Here is a 21595-nt window from a genome sequence, read left to right as displayed (position 1 = left end):
ATCAGCTGAGTGCACAGGGGGTTAGAGTCTATTACCTTTGCTTGCAGGTGGTGCTGCATCAAAGTGTTCATTCAGGAGTGTTCCTGCGCAGAACAGTGCAAACACAAATGGGAGCCAAGCTCTGAAAATCCATGCCCATGCTATGTAGGTATCTGATTCTGGTTACACAGCAAAAATAAAGGAAATCACAAGCCAACAACTACATTCAAATAACACTGATTACAAACAACCCTCCCAGAGAGTTGAAATGCCACCCACACCTTGCCTCCTCCGGTCACCATCGTTGTGCTGAGGAAAGTAGCTTGTTATTACTGTCAGCAACTGTATCTGCATCTGCCAGGCATAGTGTTACTAATGAAATACAAGAACACAAACTTTTGTGCTATCGTTGCAATGATCCAACTTTTGTACATACCAGTTTGGCTTAATGAGTTATAAAGTGGGTTTTGGAGAGAGGAACTGTTAATATCAATGTCCACACAAGTCCTTATCCTTCTCCACCTCTCCTTGTAAGCCTCTGCTTCACATAACCTGTCTTCATATTTGGGCATTGAAGGCAAAGCAGAAGTACAGGCCAACTTAAATAGTCAGTATTTTAACAGATTGCTCTATGACCTGCAGCTGGTTTATAGGTAGTTCTGTGGCTGTCTATGAAAGAGACATCTCATTTTTCTGGCTAAAATCCAAGTTGTGTGTTTTAATAGAATCTCAGTAACACCTCACCCACAACTAGAAACACGGGGGGTAACATTTTCAAGAGTCACTGAGGCCTGGTGTACACCTAAAACATAGGTTGACCTCACTACGTTCTTTAGGGCTGTGAAAAATGTTTGACTCTGTGCAACGTAGTTAAGTCGACCTAACCCCCACTGTAGACACAGCTGGGTTGACAGAAGAATTCTTCACCTGACCTAGCTACCGTCTCCAGTGGGGGTGGATTTACCATGGAGATGGAAAATCCCATTCCATCACTGTAGCAAGTATCTACACTACAGAACTAGAGCCATGTTGCTGCAGCATCACAGTGGTGCTGCTGTAGAATTTATAGCATTGTCAGACCCCTAGGTAACTTAGGAGACTTAAGGTCTGATATACAAAGATAGATAGGCATCTAAAGATAGGTACCTAGTGGAATTTACAAAAGCACCTAAGTAGTTTAGGTACTTAACTTCCCTTTACTTCAATCCTGATGATGTCAGTTAAAGTCAATAGGTTTGCAGAGTTTGTAAGTCAACACAGAAATTGTCCCACAGCTTTAAGTACCCAAATGAAATGTCCGTCATCGTCCATGACATTCAAATTCCCTAAAAGCAATATTTTAACCTGCAAGAGACAGCTCGTAGAATCAGTCACTGTCAGTGTAAGTATTTAGTGTGTGTGTTTTATACAGAATTGCATGTGCGTCAGATAACTACAACAATGGGCTAGATCCTTGACTATGGCTGAGATATGCTTGGTGCAGCTGGGCTGGCAGGTGAGCAAAGTTACCTTTGTGTGCCTTCAGTCTTCGAGCCAGGCCAGTCCCCAGTGGAATTCTGGGTGGCTTTCGCATCCATTCTGGCAGCCAGGGATCACCAGGGTGGAGTGGGTATAGGAGCTATTCTGGCTGCTTTTCCACCACCCAAGGATTTCACTCACACCAGGGATTTCTCAGGAAGTCAGTTCAACCAGCTTCCCAGCAACTGGGCTAGACCTGAGATTCAGGCTCAGTAAATATTAAATCTCAATGTTTATTGGCAGTGTTTCCTTGCTGATGTTTCATGGCCATGGGAAACAATGTGAAAAGCAGTACCTTCTTGTGTAGATTTAATTGAATAGCAGAGATCTGAAATGAGCGTTAATGTTGTTGCTTTAATTTCTTATAGTGCATATTTATTTTCCAACATAATAGCAGAGAAATACTTTAGTGAACAGAGTCTAGTTTATAGGTCACTTAACTTATCAGAGAAAACAAAAGGGTCGTTTAATTACAATATTTAATTAACTCTATTGGATTCATACAATTTATAGCACTATAAAATTCATGAGCTCCGATCATCATTTAGCCTCCCAAATTGCTTAGTGCCCCATGAAAATTTCACAGCAGGTAGAAAATGATAGCTTCTCAGAAATCTACAATTCTTTAGAATCTTTTAAAGCAAAAGTTATTATTTTTCACTTGCAGTAAGCTGGAGCAGAAGGAACAGAAGAGTATTTTTCCACAGTGCTGAATGAGGCCACTAAAATGGTAACTCTGAAAAGTACTTCAGCTTTCATTTGCAGTTTCTGATCTTGTCACTGAATAACTAGAACCCATGAACTTCCAAGGGGCAGGACGAAGAGAGTTGAGAGTACTATTTGTAAGAATGAACAGGGATGTAAAATGGCTACTGGTTGTTTTTCAGCAATTATTGTTAAAAATTCAGTCTTACAAAGGGGGATTGAAGTGAATTATACACAGACAATGTGATTGGGCTACTCTATTATATTGCAAGACAGGCTAACACTGCTTATCGCATCAGGGATACAAGGCAATTTTCTAATAATAAGTACCCTATCTAAAGAAAAGAGGGAACAAGTTTCTACCAAATCAGCAAGGCTTCCATGGAGTCCAGACTAACCTAGACCTTGTGCTGCTCTCTTACTTAGTTATTTGGGGCCTGATCCTGCTTTCATTCAAGTCATCAGGAGTTTCACTACTGACATGAATGGGAACAAGGTAGGGCTTTCTATTTGGGCTCAATCCTGCAAGGTGCTGAATGCCCTCAATACCCAGTTAAGAGTACCTATTCAGTACCTTTTAGAATCAGGCCCTTAAAGAGAGAAAGGAATCACATTTCTGCTGCTGAAGATGATACAAACCTGGAGTCCCTGGGTCTTTGATCCTCTCTGTCTGTTCCCAATTTACTTTTTCAAACAAATTCAAACAAACATTCTTACAGTAACAAAAACCATTCTAGTTTGTTTTCTTAGTTGAAGGAGGTTTCCTAGATTAAAGAGAGATGACATTTCAGTTACTTAGGGAGTTCAGTCACTGCACTCTTTGTGTCATAATCCCATATACTGTACCATATTGAATGTGATTTGACACACACACTGTGTTGGCTGACCTATCCATTTGCAAGTGTTTTGTAAAATAAGCTGAGCCATTATTTTGCTGTGTCATGCATGTCATGGACTATAAAGGTTGTCACAAGCTTTGCGTTTCTTCTTTTTATTAGCTCCCAGGAGGGTCAAATGAACAAAGATTATGAGCATGAAGAAACCTGGGGGGAGAAATGGAAAACAAAATGAGTTGAAGCTAACGAGTTGAAGCTTTGTCAGTGTTCACATTTTTGTATTAGAACAATTCATAAACCAGACGTTGTTGTTTTTTGCTCTTTTTGTTTTTTGTTTTTGTAAATGATATTGGAAGTGAAGAAGAAAAAAATGTGAACATTATGGCAGATAATAATAAGAATATCAAAACAAAGCTTGTGTATCAGAGAATACTTCCACTGAAATGCTACCTCAGCTAGAAATGAGCTGAGAATAGATTCTCTAAAACAAAGTAGACTCTGGTTTGTTTTGTTTTTGTGGGCAATTCCATACCTATAGTTCCCAAGGTACCAACAATAACGCTCACTGCAGAAATCACTGTAGGCTTCCCTTCCATTCTTCCAACCTCTTGCATGCATTCTCCTTCCATGGTACACAAGCAAATAGTCACTGGGTTCAAAAGGAAAGACAAAGAATTCAGGATTAACTCCCACGAGAGAGATCAGAAATGAATAGGGACAATCCCCTGAGTTGAAAGAGCATTCTCGTCAGAACTCAAACTGGAGGGGAGGATGATGAGCTCCACATGGACAGATCTTGTGCCTGCCTGGAGCAATCAATTCCCAAGTGGGCACATTCTCTAACATGTTCCCACCCTTCCCCCCCCCCTTTTTTTTAAAAAAAGTCTGTACTAACAATAGTTGGATAAGGCATACCTGCCTATATTGCCTGTACTGATTCTTGTGGTAAAGTTTAGTACAAATGTAAGGCAGGGTGTGACGTTGTCTGATTAGAGTATGACCTTGCAAATCATTGTTGCTACCACTGTTATATAATTGCAATGAATCTTATACAAAGTGTGATGCATGGCCAGAAAGGGCTAAGCAGCTTGCAGGCTGATTGATCCAGATTCAACCTTTAGGGACATATTGGTAGATAATGTTTGTGTTTTTGTGTGTTTACATATATATTGTTATCAATGTAATCGAGCAGTCCCTGTCTATTCTGTTAATTCAGAGATCAAAAGGAAGTATTAACATTTAAATGAACTATAAACATAGGATAGCACAGTATTCATCTCTCTTTGAAATGTATAGTAAATCACCTGCGAATGGTGGAAAACAAGCAATTGTCTTATGTTAATCTGTGAAGCTAATTACCGGTGATGCTGAGAAAATAGGTTTATTTCAAAGTCTCCATGATTGCCTACTGTTCGCCTGAGGACTCCAACCTGTCAAGAGAAGGCCTGGAACTGTATAAAACCCCCTCGAGTCCTGATCCTTTTTACCTCAGATCTACTTGTTGCTTCATGCAGGGGAAGCTTAAGACATAAGGCTGAGATCTCCAGTCCTAACTGGATCGCCCTGAATATGGACATTGAACCTATTGACTAAATCTGAAAGAACCCTTTGTAACTATAAAGCTCACCATCTCCACTATGAATCTGATCTCAGAACTGTACTCATGTCTGTATGTATACTGATCTTTTAACCAATACTCTCTCTTTTCTCTTTTAATAAATTTTAGTTTAGTTATAAGAATTGGCTGTAAGCGTGTGTTTGGGCAAGATCTGGAATATTCATTAACCTGAGAGGTAATGTGTGTAATCCTTTGGGATTGGTAGAACGTTTTGATATGATGAATAAGATTTTCAGTAAGCCTCATTACATTTGACTTGGGTGTCTGGGAGGAGGCCTGATGCTGGATTGCTTGAAGGGAACTGTGCTGGCTTCTCAGTAACCAGTAAGGTATTATAGAAGCAGTTTTGTGTTGGTTTGGTAAATTTAAGTGTTGGAATATCCACCAGCTTTGGGGATGGCATGCCCCATTCTTTGCAGTTCACCCTAATTGAGTGATCTCAGTGCGGCTCCCCCGGGATCCCGATCACACAGGTTTACAAGGTTGGGAAAGGAAGAGGAGCCTGAGTTTGCAGCTGAACTCAGCTCTGCCTTATTTGCAACAAAATAAATCCACCTTCTTGACAATCCAAGAATGGGAATCAGAGAAAATTACCTAAAACTATGAAAGAAAAGGATAAGCAGACACAGGCAAAGACCTGGTATTCATATGGGTAAAACTCAAACAGATGGGAACTCAGGTCAGCTTCAGACTAGGATTCAGGGTTTATTTTGCCCAGATTAGTTCACCCATCCCCATTCTCAACCAATTTTTTTGATGAGCACCTCGCATATCAGAGGTGTAAACAACCCTGAATCATTTCTCTGCCCTCGCCTAGCTATTTGGCAAAAATAAAAACCATCTTCCGTATATTTTTAGCCCTAGCTAGCAATGTGACAGGGAGAGAAATTGCAAAGAAATCATTAGCAAAATTATTTTAAAGTTGTAACATCTTCAGCAATAACAACTTTCCAACCCTACTTAGCACAGTTAGCTGTATAAACTAACATTTTAAAAGCAAGAGCTTGGCTTGTAATCAATTCTGTACGTACCAACAAAGCCTAAATTCTGAGATATCAGTTTTAACCCTTTTGTGAGAAAATCATTTGCATTAATAGAACCAGGTGAACAACTTACAACAAATAATTTATAAGGTGAATGTCGCTCTTTTTCCTGTTCATAGATTGTCTGCAAACAGACCTGTGACTTTATACATTTATTTGAGATTCAAATTGTTTGACAAAAGCTTTGTGTGACCAAATCTCTGTGAAATTCTTGAGCACCCATCCTGCAAAGATTTATGCTTGTGCTTAACTTGCACATGAGTAGTCCTTTTGAGTTCAGTAAGACTAATCATGTATTTAAAGTGGAGCATTTGTCTACGTAAACTCACAGATGCACTAGTCAGTTTCACTAAAGACCCAATCCCAAGACCATTGAAGTCAAAGGGAATCTTTCTATTGACTTCAATAAGACTTGGATCATGGGACATTCAATGAAATTAAAAGGTGGCAAATTCAAAACCGATAAAAGGGAAGACTTTTTCACACATTTAGATGTCATTGCAAAAGAAGTCATTGAGGCCAGGAACTTAGCAAGATTCAAAAAGGGATTTGTCATGTAATGGATAACAAGAATATCCAAAGTTATAACAGTTAATGCTCACAACAATTTTGGAAAGGATATTAAATCTCATACATCAGGGTTTAAACCAATGTCTATTAGATTAGATTGGTAGATTACTGGGGTGGGCTGGGGGGTCAAATTTCCCAGGTCTGCCTACTGTGAGTTCTTAGACCTTCCTCTGAAGCATCAGACACTGGCCTTTATAGCTACATCTACAAAGGGATAAAAAACCCACTGCTGGCCCAGGTCAGCTGACTTGGGCTCGTGGGGCTCAGACTCCAGGGATGAAAAATCACCATGGAGATGTTCGTGCTCAGGCTGGAGCCCAAGCTCTGGGACCTTCAGAGGTGGAGGGTCCCAGAGCTTGTGCTCTAGCCTGAGCCCGAATGCCTAGACAGCAATTTTAGCCCTGCATCCTGAGCCCTGCAAGCCTGAGTTAGTTGACCCAGGCCAGCCATGGCCATGCTGCGGATCTTTTATCCCTGTATACACATAGCCTATCAGAGACTATGGAGTAGACAGACTTCAGCCTGACCTGGTATGGCAATGCCTCCATTCATAAGGTCCATGCCCTTAGTGTTCAACGGAGCAATAGCTCAGTAACCTGTCATGATCTTGTGAGGGTGAAAGAGACTTTTAGTGTACTCTTCTCTCCTGTCTTCCCAGCGCTATAGGTGTGCTATGATTTTGCCACTGAAATCACAGAATTCTCTTATTTGAAAGTAAGTGCCTGTGTTAATGAATTGTGTTACTGCTACAGTTCATTATATGTATTTACTTTCTTACTGCAGTCTTTGGAACAGTAGTCTGATTACAGACAACTGGGGTGCAGAGGAATAATGATGCATCGATATTAAATGTTTCCATTTATCTTTTCAGTGTGTTCGCACTAAGGATGTTCCACTTAGTGATCCTTAAAATAGCCCCTCTAAATGGTTCTCTTTCAAATACAAGTGCAATGCATGCAGATGAATCTGTGTAGCAATTTTAAATACAAATATCAAAACATTACAGACTCCTGAACCCACGCACATCTATTGCGATGGGCTCTCAAAAATGTAAGTGCCTGCTGACCTTATAAAATGTAACTGAGGCTTTTGAAACATCTTATGAATTCAGACAAAACAAACATAAGCTCATATAAACTGCTCAGAATTACACTGGCACAGACTCAAAAGATGACACCTGTGATACTCCTCCTGTTCTGAGCTGCTTTCACTTTTTAATGTTATAATTTTCTCTACACCACTTAGAGCCACGTAGGACAGGTTTGCTAGCTTTATATACCAGCAGACTGTGCTGTGCTATGGCACGTGCCTTCTTTTGAACCTGAAGTAGATTATTCTGCCCATGCTGCTAGCCTTGATGACCATGCTGCTTGGTGTGGTCACCGGCCCCACACAGCCTGAATATTAGGTCTATGCTGTCTGGCTCCTGCCCTGATGTGCTAGTTGGAGAGGCTCCCTGTGCCTGCTCCCCTTCCTAGGGTATTGGCAAAGGGGAGCTGTAATTATTTAGCCCTTCATTTGGAAGTGACCAAGAGTGGTCCAAAGAGTATCCTTGGATTTTCTGGTCCTTCTTTGTGTGTCTTCTCTTTGCCAGGCGGTCTCTTAGTGATCCTTCTTCCTTTCAGAGGGTTGCCATGGGTGCACTGTGTCTCTAGTTGAAATGTGGAGCAATCACCCACCCCAAGACGTTCTGCTGCTGCTATTGGCTCTTCGCAGGCGTGCCACCTTTGCAGCCAGCATATCTGAGCAACCGTGTCAAATCAGGGACTTTCCTGAGGTTGCACTTGACCCTGCATCTCCCCCCGTGCGAGATCTCTCTGCTGTTACCAACTCTTTGTCTGCCTGAAGTGAGGCAAAACTATTTTTACAAGCAGATGTCTTTCCTGACAGCTTTAAAATTGCAGCTCCAGGGTGGCGCATGGGGTGTTGTATATAATGAGAACGGCTTGAATAACAGAACACCAGTGTGATTATAAAAAAACACCCTCCAGATTAAAACCCAGAAAGCGAACTGAGTGAGTGCGACCTGAAATGACATTCCACTGCTGGCGCTACATTACAGGTGCCACATGGAAAGAGCGGAAAAGAGAGGCTAGTAGAGACCATAATTTACAAAGGAAGATCTTTGTAACTCCTTAACTTATTAATGTGGAGAAAAGAGTAGATCGGGGGTTCTCAAACTTCATTGAACCGTGACCCCCTTCTGACAACAAAAATTACTACACGACCCCAGGAGAGGGGACCAAAGCCTGAGCCCCGCCACCCCGGGTGTAGGGGGGCAAAGCCCAAGCCCCACTGCCCCAGGTGGGGAGGCCAAAGCCCAAGGGCTTCAACCTCAGCAGGGGGCCTGTAACCTGAGCACCCCTGCCCAGGGCTGAAGCCCTTGGGCTTTGGCCCCGGGCAGTGGGGCTTGGGCTTCAGCTCTGGTCCCAGCAAGTCTAAGCCAGCCCTTGTGACCCCATTAAAATAGGGTCCCGACCACAGTTTGAGAACCACTGGAGTAGATTAATGGACTTCGTTATAAGAACCCTCTCAGCATGAAATGCCTTCTTATTACCTGGTAGTTGAATGTGTTGGGCTTTAGATGGAGTTCCACTGTCTTTCAGGATAAAGGTAACAAGGTGCACTTTGGGTTCCAGCCAACTGATTCCCATGGTGAGATAAGCATGTGTGTCTGCGGAGTAACAGAGAACATGCAAAATGAAACAGAAGGACAAATATCAGAACTGGGAATGAGGAGGGAAGGGGGGGGGACAACAAAACAAACCAGCTGTGGCTTGCAGTCACTCCCTCTTTTCTAACCTTACACTGATCCTGGGCTGCTGTGTACCTTAGGAAGCTGTGGGGCTAAGTTACAGCAGCCTCCCTGCGCCACCATATGGTCTGTAGCACTGCCTGGAATCTCTGCAGCACTATGTTCTGCCCTGCCTCTAACGTACCCCTCCCAGGCCAGCCCCTGCTCTTGTCCAGGGCTTGCAAAGGGGTGCTTGCGAGACAGCCGTACAGCTGTCTTCCACGGACCTGGCGCCAGGATAATTTTCCCCCAGTTGGAGCCAGGATTTGTAGGCCTCCTTTTTGCTGCTCTGGCAATTTTACCTGGCCACTAAGAGGAGGGGTGATGATTTCACCCATTATTTTTATCAGAAATGTGTGTTATGTCACATCATAGCAACCTTAACTCTGACCCAAAGTAAACCCCATTCCATCAGAAACCTCAAAATACACAAAGGAGAGAGGAAATACACACACACACACACACACACACACACACACACACACACACACACACATATATTAAGGACACACAGTGATCAATATCAACTGCAAGGATGCATACATAATGTTACCATAACAACGATATACACTTTCCTATTAAACTATATTTACAACATTATTATCAAGAAACAACAATAATAAGGACTTACTTCCTAAAAAATCTTATTGTCCATTGACAAATATATTAAGTAACATTTCCCATTAACAATAATTAAGAGAAAATACGTTGATTTTGGTATCTGACTAACACAAATATTATATTAAAATCCCTAGTGACCCATCTATCTCTCTATCTTAGAGTTTTATACAGCTGGTATCTATGCATCTTCCATGTAAACACCTCGTAGATCTATTTGCCAGATGTGAGAACTTCCTTTGACTTTTGAAAACTAACCAGAGGTTGAATTAGTTCAGAGGCTGACGACAAAACCTTTCTCTGTTGCTATAATTCCTTTCTCAGTAAGCTTCATCATTGAATGATAATCACATCTGGCTTTCAAATATTGACAGTTTCTTAAACACTTTACTGCTCCTGCCTTTGAAAACTGCCACTTGTGGGAACCAAACTTGAAAATGTTTGAAATTTTCTATGTAATGTTATCTAATGGGGTAGTCAGATGGGCACAAACACACAGAAGACAATTTCCAAAGGTTTCAACAAGGAGCCATTTTAAAATCTTTTGATCTCCAAGTGCCTACTCAGTTTAATCAGCATTTTCAGAAAATCTTCTAGTTGCTATTGAGACTTAACTGAAAGAGCTGGAAAGCATGAGACTATTACTCTTCTTTAAAAGTTACAAGGAGATCAAAATCAGCCTTATAATGGGACTATATTTTCAGTCTTACCTAAGGGGGGAAAACCTACTGGTTCTCCCTAATAAAACAACCCTTATGTGCTGACCTGGAATGCTGGCCCCCCGACCCCACTCCAAAAATACTGCCCTCCACCACTTGAGTGGAATGGAGAACTATCAGTTCAGCAGTTAGCTATGGAAAAATCCTATTGCTCTCTCTAGGCTGAAACCAGACAATTGAAGGAGCATGATCAAGTGCTGATCCTACTCCTACTTGAAGCCAATGACAAAAACTCCCATTGGCATTATTAAGCGCAGGAATTGGGTCAGTAACTCCCATTGAAATCAAAGGGAGCAGGATTGGACCCCCAAACCATCCATAACAAATAATATTTCACCATTTGGCTTAATTAAAACTCCTCTCCTTCAGATACATCCTGAGATTTCCAGGGGTGAGAGGTTTCAGAGTAGCAGCCGTGTTAGTCTGTATTCGCAAAAAGAAAAGGAGTACTTGTGGCACCTTAGAGACTAACAAATTTATTTGAGCTGAATGCATCCGATGAAGTGAGCTGTAGCTCACGAAAGCTTATGCTCAAATAGATTTGTTAGTCTCTAAGGTGCCACAAGTCCTCCTTTTCTTTTTCCAGGGGTGTTTAACCATGTGGAACATTTGAAAGTGTAGTAAAAAGCTGTTGGTGTAAGACCAAAAAAAAGGACAAAAGGCAAATTTTGAAATCAAAATAACTTCTTAGTGACCTGTAGTTCAAAACCATTTGCCAGATGTCCTTCCCACTTCCCACAAACATTCTCCTTGGCCTTCGTGTTCAACATGGGAATTCTCAGCCCAAACAATTTTCCTAAGACAAAGTTAGAGCGGGACTAAAACAGGGTTTCGATCACTTCTCTGTAATGAACCCTATAGTTACCATTCACACACCATTGATCAGGTTGATCCTCCAGTTTCTCCGAAGCATGGGGCTATTGGCAAGAGCAAAAATCAATGGGACACTGTTTTCTGCCCCATCAGGGTCAAATGCACTGATAATGATGGATTGCTTTTCCCTCTGAGGTGTGCAGAGATGGGATCTGGAGTAGTCTCCTACTAGGAATGGAGAATTATCATTGACATCCAAGATGCGGATTGCTATATCAGCAGTGACCATCATTGATGGGCTACCTGCAAGAAAACCACAAAGTGAAACAGATAAAATTGCAGTGAAATTATTTCTGAGCTGGAATTACTGCTGTTTACAATATTTCCTTGCTCTTCTGGAAGCAAATCTTCAAAAGTGTTCAGTACCCAACTGGCACCCAGCATACTGAACTGTTTTGAAAATCTGGCCTTGATTCTGGGTGCTGAGCCCTTTTGAAAGCTTTGGCCATAAAACTTGAGGAAGTGGGAAGGTTTGTGTAATTCCGTGAAACCAGACAGGCATATAAAGGAAATGAGGTTCACAGAAAGCCTTAATAGAATACAGTTCTGAATCAGATACTATAATGCAATCATGGGTGAACATCTTAGGTAATATAACAGCTAGTATCTTGGAAGCTTCCTCACATTTTCAGCCTGGCCATACAGCATGACTCATTTGGTCTTGAGAACCTTCAAGTAACTTGTAATGAGGAGTATGAAAGCACATTTCCTTATCTAACTTTGTCAGAAATCCTAACCCTTTCTCGCCATAAGAAGTCAGTGTAGACTTTCCAGTGCCAAATTTTCAGGTGTTCTCAACCATTTACATCTATTGATTGCTAGCATACAAGTGAAATGCACTCAATTACAGCATCCAGTCTGCATGACCAAATTCTTGTTTGTGCGCACACATGTATGCATGCATTTTTGTGTCTGCACATTTAGTGACAACAGCTGAAAACATGGCCCCCAGCTGTCTTTAGTGCATTGGTAAAATTAAAACCAATAATCTTTATTTTTTTAAACTCAGTACTTGGGTCTGAATGCAGTCTTTCATGTGATGTATGACATAGATATCACTTGTAGGAGAAAGGGATAAAAACACCTCTTTATGCTGCCTTGATACAGCCACACTCAAAGGAACATCTATAATTTTAAGCTCTTCATAAAAGGCATGTTCCTAGATCAGAGAATCTAAAGAAGGGTGACAAAGATGTTCAACGGATGAGAATTTAAGTCTCAACCATGCGAGGAGGATGCTCTTAGGTGAACCCATTGATATTTCTTAGAAGTTGCAATAAAATAAAATAAAATATGTATTGGCAAATACTTCCCAAATATCGGACCTAATCAGTATAGTCATGAAATCCCTGTCAGAGTTAATGGACAAAGATACGCGCCAAGGCTGTCCATGTACTCTGTCCCAACCAAATGATCAAAAGCCAGAATGACTCGTATTGTGTGGCAAGTCCTGTGAGCCTCAAGTTGAGTCACTAGCACCTTTACCAATATAAATTTGATAAAGTGACGGTAGGATTAAAAGATCCCTTACTAAGTAGTAGCAGCCAGTATCTGTGTTAGAACTGTAGAGGCGATTCCACTGTTGCCCGGTCAGTACTCAGAACACTATGTGTGCGGTTACAGATAGTTCTATGAATGGACCCTCCAGCAGAAACGAGGGAACACTAAGCTAAGACATCAGGATGCAATCCTGGGATGTGCCAAGTTCCTTCCATAAGGTGCTGAGCTGCCTCAACTCCTACTGGCTTCGGTGCCTTGCAGGATTGGGCCTTTTGAACACTTGTGGCTATTTATATTTTAGAATGAATCATCCAATTTGTTTCTCACTGCAATTGTGTATAAAGAAATGTGATCAGTCATTTCCTTGACCTTGCCCTTTTAAATGCATTCAGTGATTTACCATTCAGTGGTGGTGTTGGGTTTAGGCAATTTGAATGCCAAGCCTTTCATCCACTACACACTGCAGCCAGATGACTACTGCTTCATATGACACACAAGATTTTTATATAATTACAATACTTGCGTTCACATATGATTCTTTCATTGACAGTGACAATAGTAAATTCTCTGTCTGGTGTCAGACACAGGTGTGAATCAGACAGGCTGAAAGACGAATGTTCTTGTCTGAATTAGTTGGGGTTTTTTTAAGTAAATTTGTTCGTGACATCATTGAAGTGTGAATCATTGCTGAGAAGCAGTGTTTATAGGAATAAATGGTTGATATGCTTTACTTAACAGCTTTGGTCTTTAAAAAACAACCTCGTCATTTTCCATCCATACAATCAGACCATGCACCTGTGTCCACTGATTGCAGTGGTGGTAGAGTTAGAAAAATCAAAATCAAGTTATGCTGTTTGTGATGCTGAACGTGAATTGAATATCACTCAACAAGCCCTCTTGTTAAATACAACTGAAAGAGTTTTTTAAGTCTGGACATTTCAATAAGGCCATCCATATACAATTCTTAGTAGTGGAGGGGGATGGGAAGACAGACTGTTAATCAAAGCCATTTCACCACAGAAAGAGTAACTAGTTTTTCTTTAGGTATGTTTCAAAATATTTGTTAAATAATTTGTTTTCTTGGCATTAATCAATTTCCCTTAAGTTTCCCAGCTCTGTAGTGGTCACTTTATTTTTAAATTGACAAAACACCCTGGGGGGGGAAAAAGTGATATCTCAGGTTGGTTGGTTGGTTTGAAGGTTGGTTCGTTGGTGAAACAAAAGAGGAGAGTCTTCTCTCAATTACATTGATGTAAATTTGATGACTTAGTGATGTTACTTCAAACTTACATCATATAAATGAGAGCAGAATTTGGCTGTAACAGATTGTCAAAACTACTAATCCTTGCAGTCTGTATATCTCAGACTTGGATGCATAGATAATGCATAGGTCCAGGAGGTGCAACCTGTCCTTTTCGGTAGTAAATGGACCACCAGTAAGTCCATGAAGGAAGGATTTTGGTGAAGGTGTGTTCTGCTGCACATTTCATATACGGTAATGACAAAACTGACAGTTTTTACCTCATAATATAAACACAAGCCCAGCACTGCTTACAGAAGTCTTTAGTCCCATGTTCCTAAAGTAAGCAGGAGTGAAACCTTAAGCTAGAAGTGGCAAAGAGTCCTGTGGCACCTTATAAGGTGCCACAGGACTCTTTGCTGCTTTTACAGATCCAGACTAACACGGCTACCCCTCTGAAGCTTAAGCTAGAAATCTCTCTCTCCATGCTGTTTGCAAAATTAGTGAAATCATGCAAGGTTTCATAGACTCATGATGCTCCTGTCTTTGTAATCGAGACAAACTACATGGAGAAACTCCAATCTGAGAAGTGTGTCAAAGTCTAGAAAAAGTAAATCTTTTCTGTCTCCCTTTTTGCAAATGTATATGTTATGCCAATGTAGACTGAATGTCTTATTTAGACATATATCCACTTACAAACCTGTTTGCATCACCTCTGAGTTTGGTCCTCTATCTCTTCCCTGTGCCTGAGAGCAAAAGAAACCTCTCTCATCCAAAACCAAATACACATTCTTACCTTTGTCCTGAGCAATAACCTGCACTGTGTAAACATTCTGCATCATTTCTCTGTCCAAAGTCTGCATGACTCTAACTTCTCCAGAATGCTCATCAATGGAAAGCCAGTTCATTGAATCATTTCTTAGGGAGTAACTGTAAAGTGAAATGTGATAGAGGTGATCTATAGTATGTTCATTTAATATTTTATTAAATGAATAATCAGACCATGGCCTACTGCTTTGTTATTAGCCTGGAATATCATTGCACATTCACAACGAGCAGAATATGCTTTATTCCTCATTAGCCTGTCAATTCTACTATGCACAGTTATGATGCAGCTATTAATTATATAATTCACTTCACCTTTCCCCTCAACAGTTCAGACTGTGGCGTAAAGTCAAAATCACCAGCGTGAAATTAAAGGAAGAAAATTCCAATCTGCTAAATCATAGAATCTGCTAAATCAAAAATAAAGATGGAATTGATAAAAAAAATCTAGTGAGTCTGAAATATTCAAGCCCAGAGCTTTAAAAACAGACACTTCATTGTATCAATAAATGTGAAATCAACCCTGTCTCCTTTCAGGAATTCTTAAAAGAGTATTATCTTTAAACTGGAGACAGTAGATAGAAATTCTCCTGGGCCATAGTCTCCCATAGAGGGATACAGGTGATTTCCACTGAAGTCAATGAGAGGGCCTCTTATTCTGTGGAGTGTGAGAGCTGTGTAGATCAATTTCAGTTCAATGAGTTAAATCACTTGTGGGCCTGATTCACAAAAGTGATGGTTTTATTGCTACGGGTGAAGAGTTATGGGTGGCAGGCAGAAGAGATGGGGTTGGAGAGAGATGCACACCACTATTCTCAATCTGACGTTTTGTCTGACTGGTGGGTGGTGGTGGAATTTTTAGGGCCAGATCATCAGCTTCACCAGCGCTCCATTCCAGCATGCCCCTGGCTCCAGCGCATCCTGCAAGGAAGATTCCTGGAGCTAGCTACATCAAGTCTGTGCCAGTTGACAATTCCATGACATTGAAAGAATCCCCACCTGCATATTCATGGACTTTGATATCATGGACTTTGATATCTGATATGGTGGAGAACGAGGAGCCAGAAAATGAACCTGAGGGGGACGAGATGGATGTTAGAAAGGCCAGAGGAGGAGGAGGCTGCAATAGCCAAAATGGGAGAGGAAAAGACAATGCTAGCATGTTGTAGCATGCATTTGGAATAGAGCCATGCAGCACTTTCTGAAGTTACCTCTGGCTTTCTCAGGGAAAACTGTATTTCAAGTACTGAGTACAAAATGGAAATCCAGAATTTTGAAGGCCCCCAGGAATCTGTTGGATAGGATTCCCTTTGTGTTTATATTTAATATTGAACACTACTAGACCAGCAGTTAATCCATTTTTTAAAGGATCAGATTAAAATTGTGTCCTTATTTTAATGCTGTTTGGGTACATGTTTACAGGAACAAATAAGAGGTAATTTGAACTGTAGACTGCGCTCTGAAGGAAATTATACACTGGCTCATTAATTCCGGCTTGCTTTCTGGCAGGGTGCCAGGGCATCTATAATTTACCGCCTCCATTTTAGCCAGAAATCCAGACATGTGCCTCTAAAACATGCAAGAATTTTTCATTCTCTCTTGCCCTGGATGCTCTTTAAACAACTACACTTTCCATTTTAGGTTTTGAATAAAAAGTGAACCGTTAACCTTCTATTTGGTCAAAAAAACCCAAAACCCATGCTTCATGGGCTACTGCAGATGAGTTTAGAATTTTGAGTGTATTCATCTATAAATATATTTCTCCATCTACTCTCCCCCATTTAAAGGTAATGCTCACATGCTGGTACATGCAGTTCCTGCTCATGTGTTAATTTGACCATCTCTCCAGCATCATTAGGGAAAGAAACTCTCCATGTCCAAATGAACAAAACGATCTCGCAGTAAGCATTCCTTATACTTGACTTTTACATTTATTCAGACAGTGAAGGATATAAATGTAATCATATTTATGAAAGAATGGGTACTGCATTGCCAAAACAGGAGCCAGATTATGGCCTACACAGGAGAAGCTCGAATAAAGTCTACATGTTTCAACTCAGTTTCCTACAGATCATCCCTTTAACTTAGGGGTGGATTTACTGCATTGCTACTAGCAGGAGAGGTGTGGGTGTAGCCCTCAAAGCCCCTGGGTAATGGTGTTTCTACAAGGAATTTTCATGGATCTTGGGGGAGCCATGGAGGGCTGGGGCAATTGTGCCCCCTCTCTATTTCCTGCTCCCACTCTGACCCACTTCTACCTGCCTCTGTCCCTCAGGTTGTTTAACAGTGCAGCGTAATCACCGGGTTAGGAAACTGATAACACAGGGCTTGATCTATTGCCTATTCAACTCCACAGCAGTCTGTCCATCTGGATCAGGACTAGAGATGGCAGTATCATACATAAGGAAATCCCTACAAGTTTGACTGTGGTATGGTGCTTTTCTTCTGGTTCCTCACTGCCCAGCCACATTCCTCCCAGTCATGGATTCACCAATGTGTGGATGTGGTGTTTTGGACTCAACCTTTATACCTTTGGCTCCCTTCTAGGGGAAATTCACAATGCCACCCACTCCACCCTCCATAGGGCTTTTCTGAGGGTTGGGCCTGGCCCCAAGTGTTGGAAAGTTGCCAGGGTGGGGAATGTCCTTTTGGACTGAAATAACATATTTCCCTCTCAAATCAAAAGCATGCCAGCCTCTCATATTATTCTTTTTGATCAGCCAGTTCTCTCCAGGCATCACCTCCTACAGTTCCTTAGTGTGACTATTCCCTAGTATTCCCTAGTATGACTAGTATTCCCTAGTATGACTAAATTCCCTAGTATGACTAGTATGACTAGTATGACTAAATTCCCTAGTATGACTAAATTCCCTAGTATGACTATTCTAGTTCAAGGTGTTGTCATTTCATGGTTATAAATTCATTACTGAAGATGGTTTTGTCCCATATATCAAAGAATCAGGCCAGGGTGGCTGTCTCTAATGATTCCTGCTGTTGGGCTAAACGCCATGTCAAGGCACCAGAAACGACCATGTTAACTGAACACATCATTCTGGGCTCTTCAAAGGAGAACATTTCAGAGTGCTTTAAAAAATCATCAGTCCCAAAGGATGCAACATAGCACAATTTCATCAGATAAAGGGAAAGTCTTACCTTAATGATGGTGTATAGATGTCAGGATCAGTAGCCTTAACAGTCAGTAGCACTGTTCCCAACTCTACGCTTTCTGGTATGCTGACCTCATACCTTTTCTGTGTAAGTACGGGTGCTTCATTTACATCCTTAACCAACACATGCACTGTAGCTGTAGAGCTGGCATCCTGCACTTTCTCAACCAGTTCTTCATTGTTTCTCACCGAGACAATCAAAACATACTCCTGAACAGTCTCGTAGTCAAATTCCTGTAATCACATTAATTGGGTGTCTTTGTAAGTCAGGCTAGTCAAAAATTTCCTGACAAATTTTTTGACAGAAAATCGGGTTTTGTGACTGAATGAAGGCTTTCACTAAAAGCGGCTGCTTTCTGTGGAAAGTATTGTCTTTCAGTTAAAAAGCTGAACACCCAAAAGCCAAAAAGTTTAAATTCATAAATGCTGTTGCCTCAGAGCAACAGTTGTAGTCGGTCTGCCTCATGCCCCTATCCTCCTCTGTGGGCCAGGTTACCTCGCCAGACTACATCTCCCATGATGCACCAACACTAAAAAATCCCATGATGTTCAGGAGGCTGTGACTCAGCAAGAAAGGAGACTGTGGTGCATTGTGGGAGATGCAGTCTGGCCAGGAAGCCAAGACCAAAAAAGAGAGAGGGGATACAAAGCACACAAACTACAACTCCCTTGAGGCACTGTGGTACCATTTTGACTAGAAATTTTTGGTTTTAAATTTTTTGCCACAAAGTCAAAATTTTCCATGGGGAGAAACCATTTTCCAAATAGCTGTTTTTGTATGTCACCATGTTTAAAGGTAAGCTATTTCAATCACTGTGTTTTGTATTATTAAAAAAAATAGGAATGAAATAAGTGTTTCATCTGAATCCTTAACAGAGATGCACTGAAACCAGCCACCTATATCTAAAGCCCTTTGAATTTCACTGAGAGGAAATGTGAATAGCCAGATCCAAACCTATGCCTAGATTTTTGATCTGGGTTGGAACCAAAACTAGAAGGAATGTAATTTGGGTTGTCTGTGAGTTACATTTATTGAGAACATACTTTTTCCATGAGAGCTTCAAATGGTGAGAATTTGAGACTTCTACCACTTAGCCCAAATTCAAGCCCTACCCTAAACTTAATCTCAATACCAGCCCTTCTTTAATTCATAGGACTGAGTTCTGCCTTCAGGTATCTTGACTGGGGGCTTACACCTCAAGGCATTTATGCTGTATTATGTATAATAAATCTTTCAAGTCCCTTCTATAAAAATACAACAGTAATTACTCTTGTGTTTTGGACCATTACTATCAAATATCCTAGTCTATTTGTGAAAGGGTTTCCCATTACATTATTAGCATTTGTGGTTTAACATGTAAACCTGCAGGTCAGCAAGCACAGCAGGAACAGTTCAGAGAGATGCTCATTATATGCAATATTTCACTAAGGCTTGGGTGTAGAAATCTCCTTTTTTTCTTATTTGGTCATGGCACAATACTCCACGAGCATTCTGCCTCCTCTGTGTGCATTGAAATCCCCCCATTAAGAAACTACAGGTGAGTCGCATCATACGCTTATTTAACTTACGCAAATTCAACTCTACGTGCTCGGCAAAAAAAAAGAAAAATAACAAGATACCTGTAAATAGTGTGGGCGATTCTGCCCACCATTCCACTCAATGAGCATATGCCCCGGAGTGAGCGTGAGATGGGAGATGTGAATCTGCTGTTCCCTCAGTCGGTCTCAGTTCCTGCATGCCTCTCACAGTGTGAGCATCTCGCCATGCTGAGTGTGATTCTAGTGTTTAAAGATACTGTATGTATTTTTCATACAACATGGCCCCTAAACGCAAGCCAACAACTTCATCTGGTGCCCAACCGAAGAAACAGCAATCTGTTCCAACGCTGGAGGAAAAACTGGCTGTGTTGGACTTATTGAGTGATGGTATGTCGGTCTCCAACGTGGCACATAAATATGGCTGCAACGAATCTAGCATCTGTGCCATCAAGATTCGAGAGAGAGAAATTCGTCAAGCCGTGGGATCAAGTGCTCCAATAACTGCTAAGGTGACGAGCCAGGTGCGTGATAAGACTTTAGTGAAGACTGAAAAGGCATTAAACTTATGGCTGGAAGACATGAACTATAAATGTGTCCCTATTGATGGCAACACGTTGCGAGAAAAGACTCTTAGCCTCTATGCGCTGTTCAAACCTCCCGCCGAAGAGGGACAGCCTTCTGATGAGAAGGAATTCAAAGCCAGCCAAGGTTGGCTTAACAGCTTTAGGAACCACTTCAACCTCAAAAACGTGCAGACTACTGGTGAAGCTGCATCTGCCAGTGAAGAGGCAGCAAAAGCCTACCCCGAACAATTAAAGAAAATCATAAAAGAAAAGGGCTGTCTTCCGGAACAAGTTTTTAATGCTGATGAGACTGGGCTCTTCTGGAAAAAAATGCCCAACCGCACTTACACTTTGAAATCAGAAAGACAAGCACCTGGCTTCAAAGCAGCTAAAGACCGTGTGACTGTGTTGTTTTGTGGCAATGTGGTTGGACATTTAATAAAGCTGGGCTTGCTCTAGAGGGCTTCAAATCCCCGTGCCCTGAAAGGCAAGAACAAAAATCTCCTGCCTGTGTTCTGGCAATCAAATAAAAAGGCTTGGGTGACAGCAGCATTATTTCTGGATTGGTTCCACAAGTGTTTCATTCTGGAGGTCAAGCAGTACCTCGAAGAGAAAGGACTTGACTTTAAAGTGTTGCTGTTCGTAGACAATGCTCCTGGCCACCCTGTGGCACTCTGGTTTGCGCATAACGACGTTGAAGTCGTCTTTTTTCCTCCTCAATGCCACCTCCATCCTCCAACCTCTCAACCACGGCATGATTCGCTGTTTCAAGGCCACGTACACGAGGCTTACATTCTCATGGATACTTAGCGCTATGGATGCTGATCCCAATCTTAATGTGATAGAGTGTATACTGTACTTTATGGGCGATTTAAGGGATTTTCAAGGGTAATTTTGACTATACGTGATTTTCGCCTTACGTGCTGACTTTAGAACCTAACCCCCGCGTAAGATGCGACTCCACTGTAACTTGTTCTGTAAGTATTCCTCTAATAAACTGAACCTGTGGAGACTTTGGTATACTGCCTCTGTCATAATGAGGGGTATGACAACATTACTGAAAGGAAGATGCAATTGTTTTATGGGATCTTTTAGAAGAGGCAAAATAGAAAAATATAACACTGCCTCTTTAATTCCAGAGAGGAAGTGTGATGTGCTGGTTAAGTACAATATTGGGAGTCAGGAGATACTGGTTCTATTCCCAGATCTGCTGCTGAGTCACTCGGGGACCTTGTTCAAATCATTTCACATCTGTGTTTCATCTTTCCTATGGGTAAAGTGGGGCTAATTTGTAACTAATAAGGACCTGGTTCTGTGCCACTGAAATCAATGGGAGCTTTGCCTCTGACTCCAGTGAGCATAAGATCAAGCCCTAAGGAAGCAACTGATAATGTTTTTGAAGTGAAATCCAGGTGCTATATAAATTTAAATTATTAGGCACTGTAAAATATTTTGTTTTATTCTACCTATAAATTGCAATCATTGTCT

At 41.3% G+C, this 21595-nt stretch overlaps 1 protein-coding gene across 2 annotated transcripts in view; it reads right to left on the bottom strand.

Annotated features, from left to right (window-relative positions):
• Window positions 1–1831: 1831 nt before the first annotated feature.
• The window catches only part of CDH16 (cadherin 16), a 64149-nt gene continuing 44385 nt past the window's right edge, over window positions 1832–21595 (bottom strand). For both annotated transcript variants that reach the window (XM_074968781.1, XM_074968782.1), the window contains 6 exons: window positions 17992–18239; window positions 14810–14943; window positions 11277–11516; window positions 8827–8943; window positions 3571–3687; window positions 1832–3245 (listed from right to left, as the gene is read on the bottom strand). In XM_074968781.1, coding sequence (XP_074824882.1) covers window positions 3151–3245; window positions 3571–3687; window positions 8827–8943; window positions 11277–11516; window positions 14810–14943; window positions 17992–18239 — 951 coding nt within the window. In that variant the 3' untranslated portion in view covers window positions 1832–3150. The remainder of the gene's footprint in view (window positions 3246–3570; window positions 3688–8826; window positions 8944–11276; window positions 11517–14809; window positions 14944–17991; window positions 18240–21595) is intronic.

The sequence above is a fragment of the Natator depressus genome, chromosome 12 (genome assembly GCF_965152275.1).
Source record: "Natator depressus isolate rNatDep1 chromosome 12, rNatDep2.hap1, whole genome shotgun sequence".
In the NCBI taxonomy this organism is placed as follows: domain Eukaryota; kingdom Metazoa; phylum Chordata; order Testudines; family Cheloniidae; genus Natator; species Natator depressus.
This window is presented reverse-complemented; position numbering and strand designations above follow the sequence as displayed.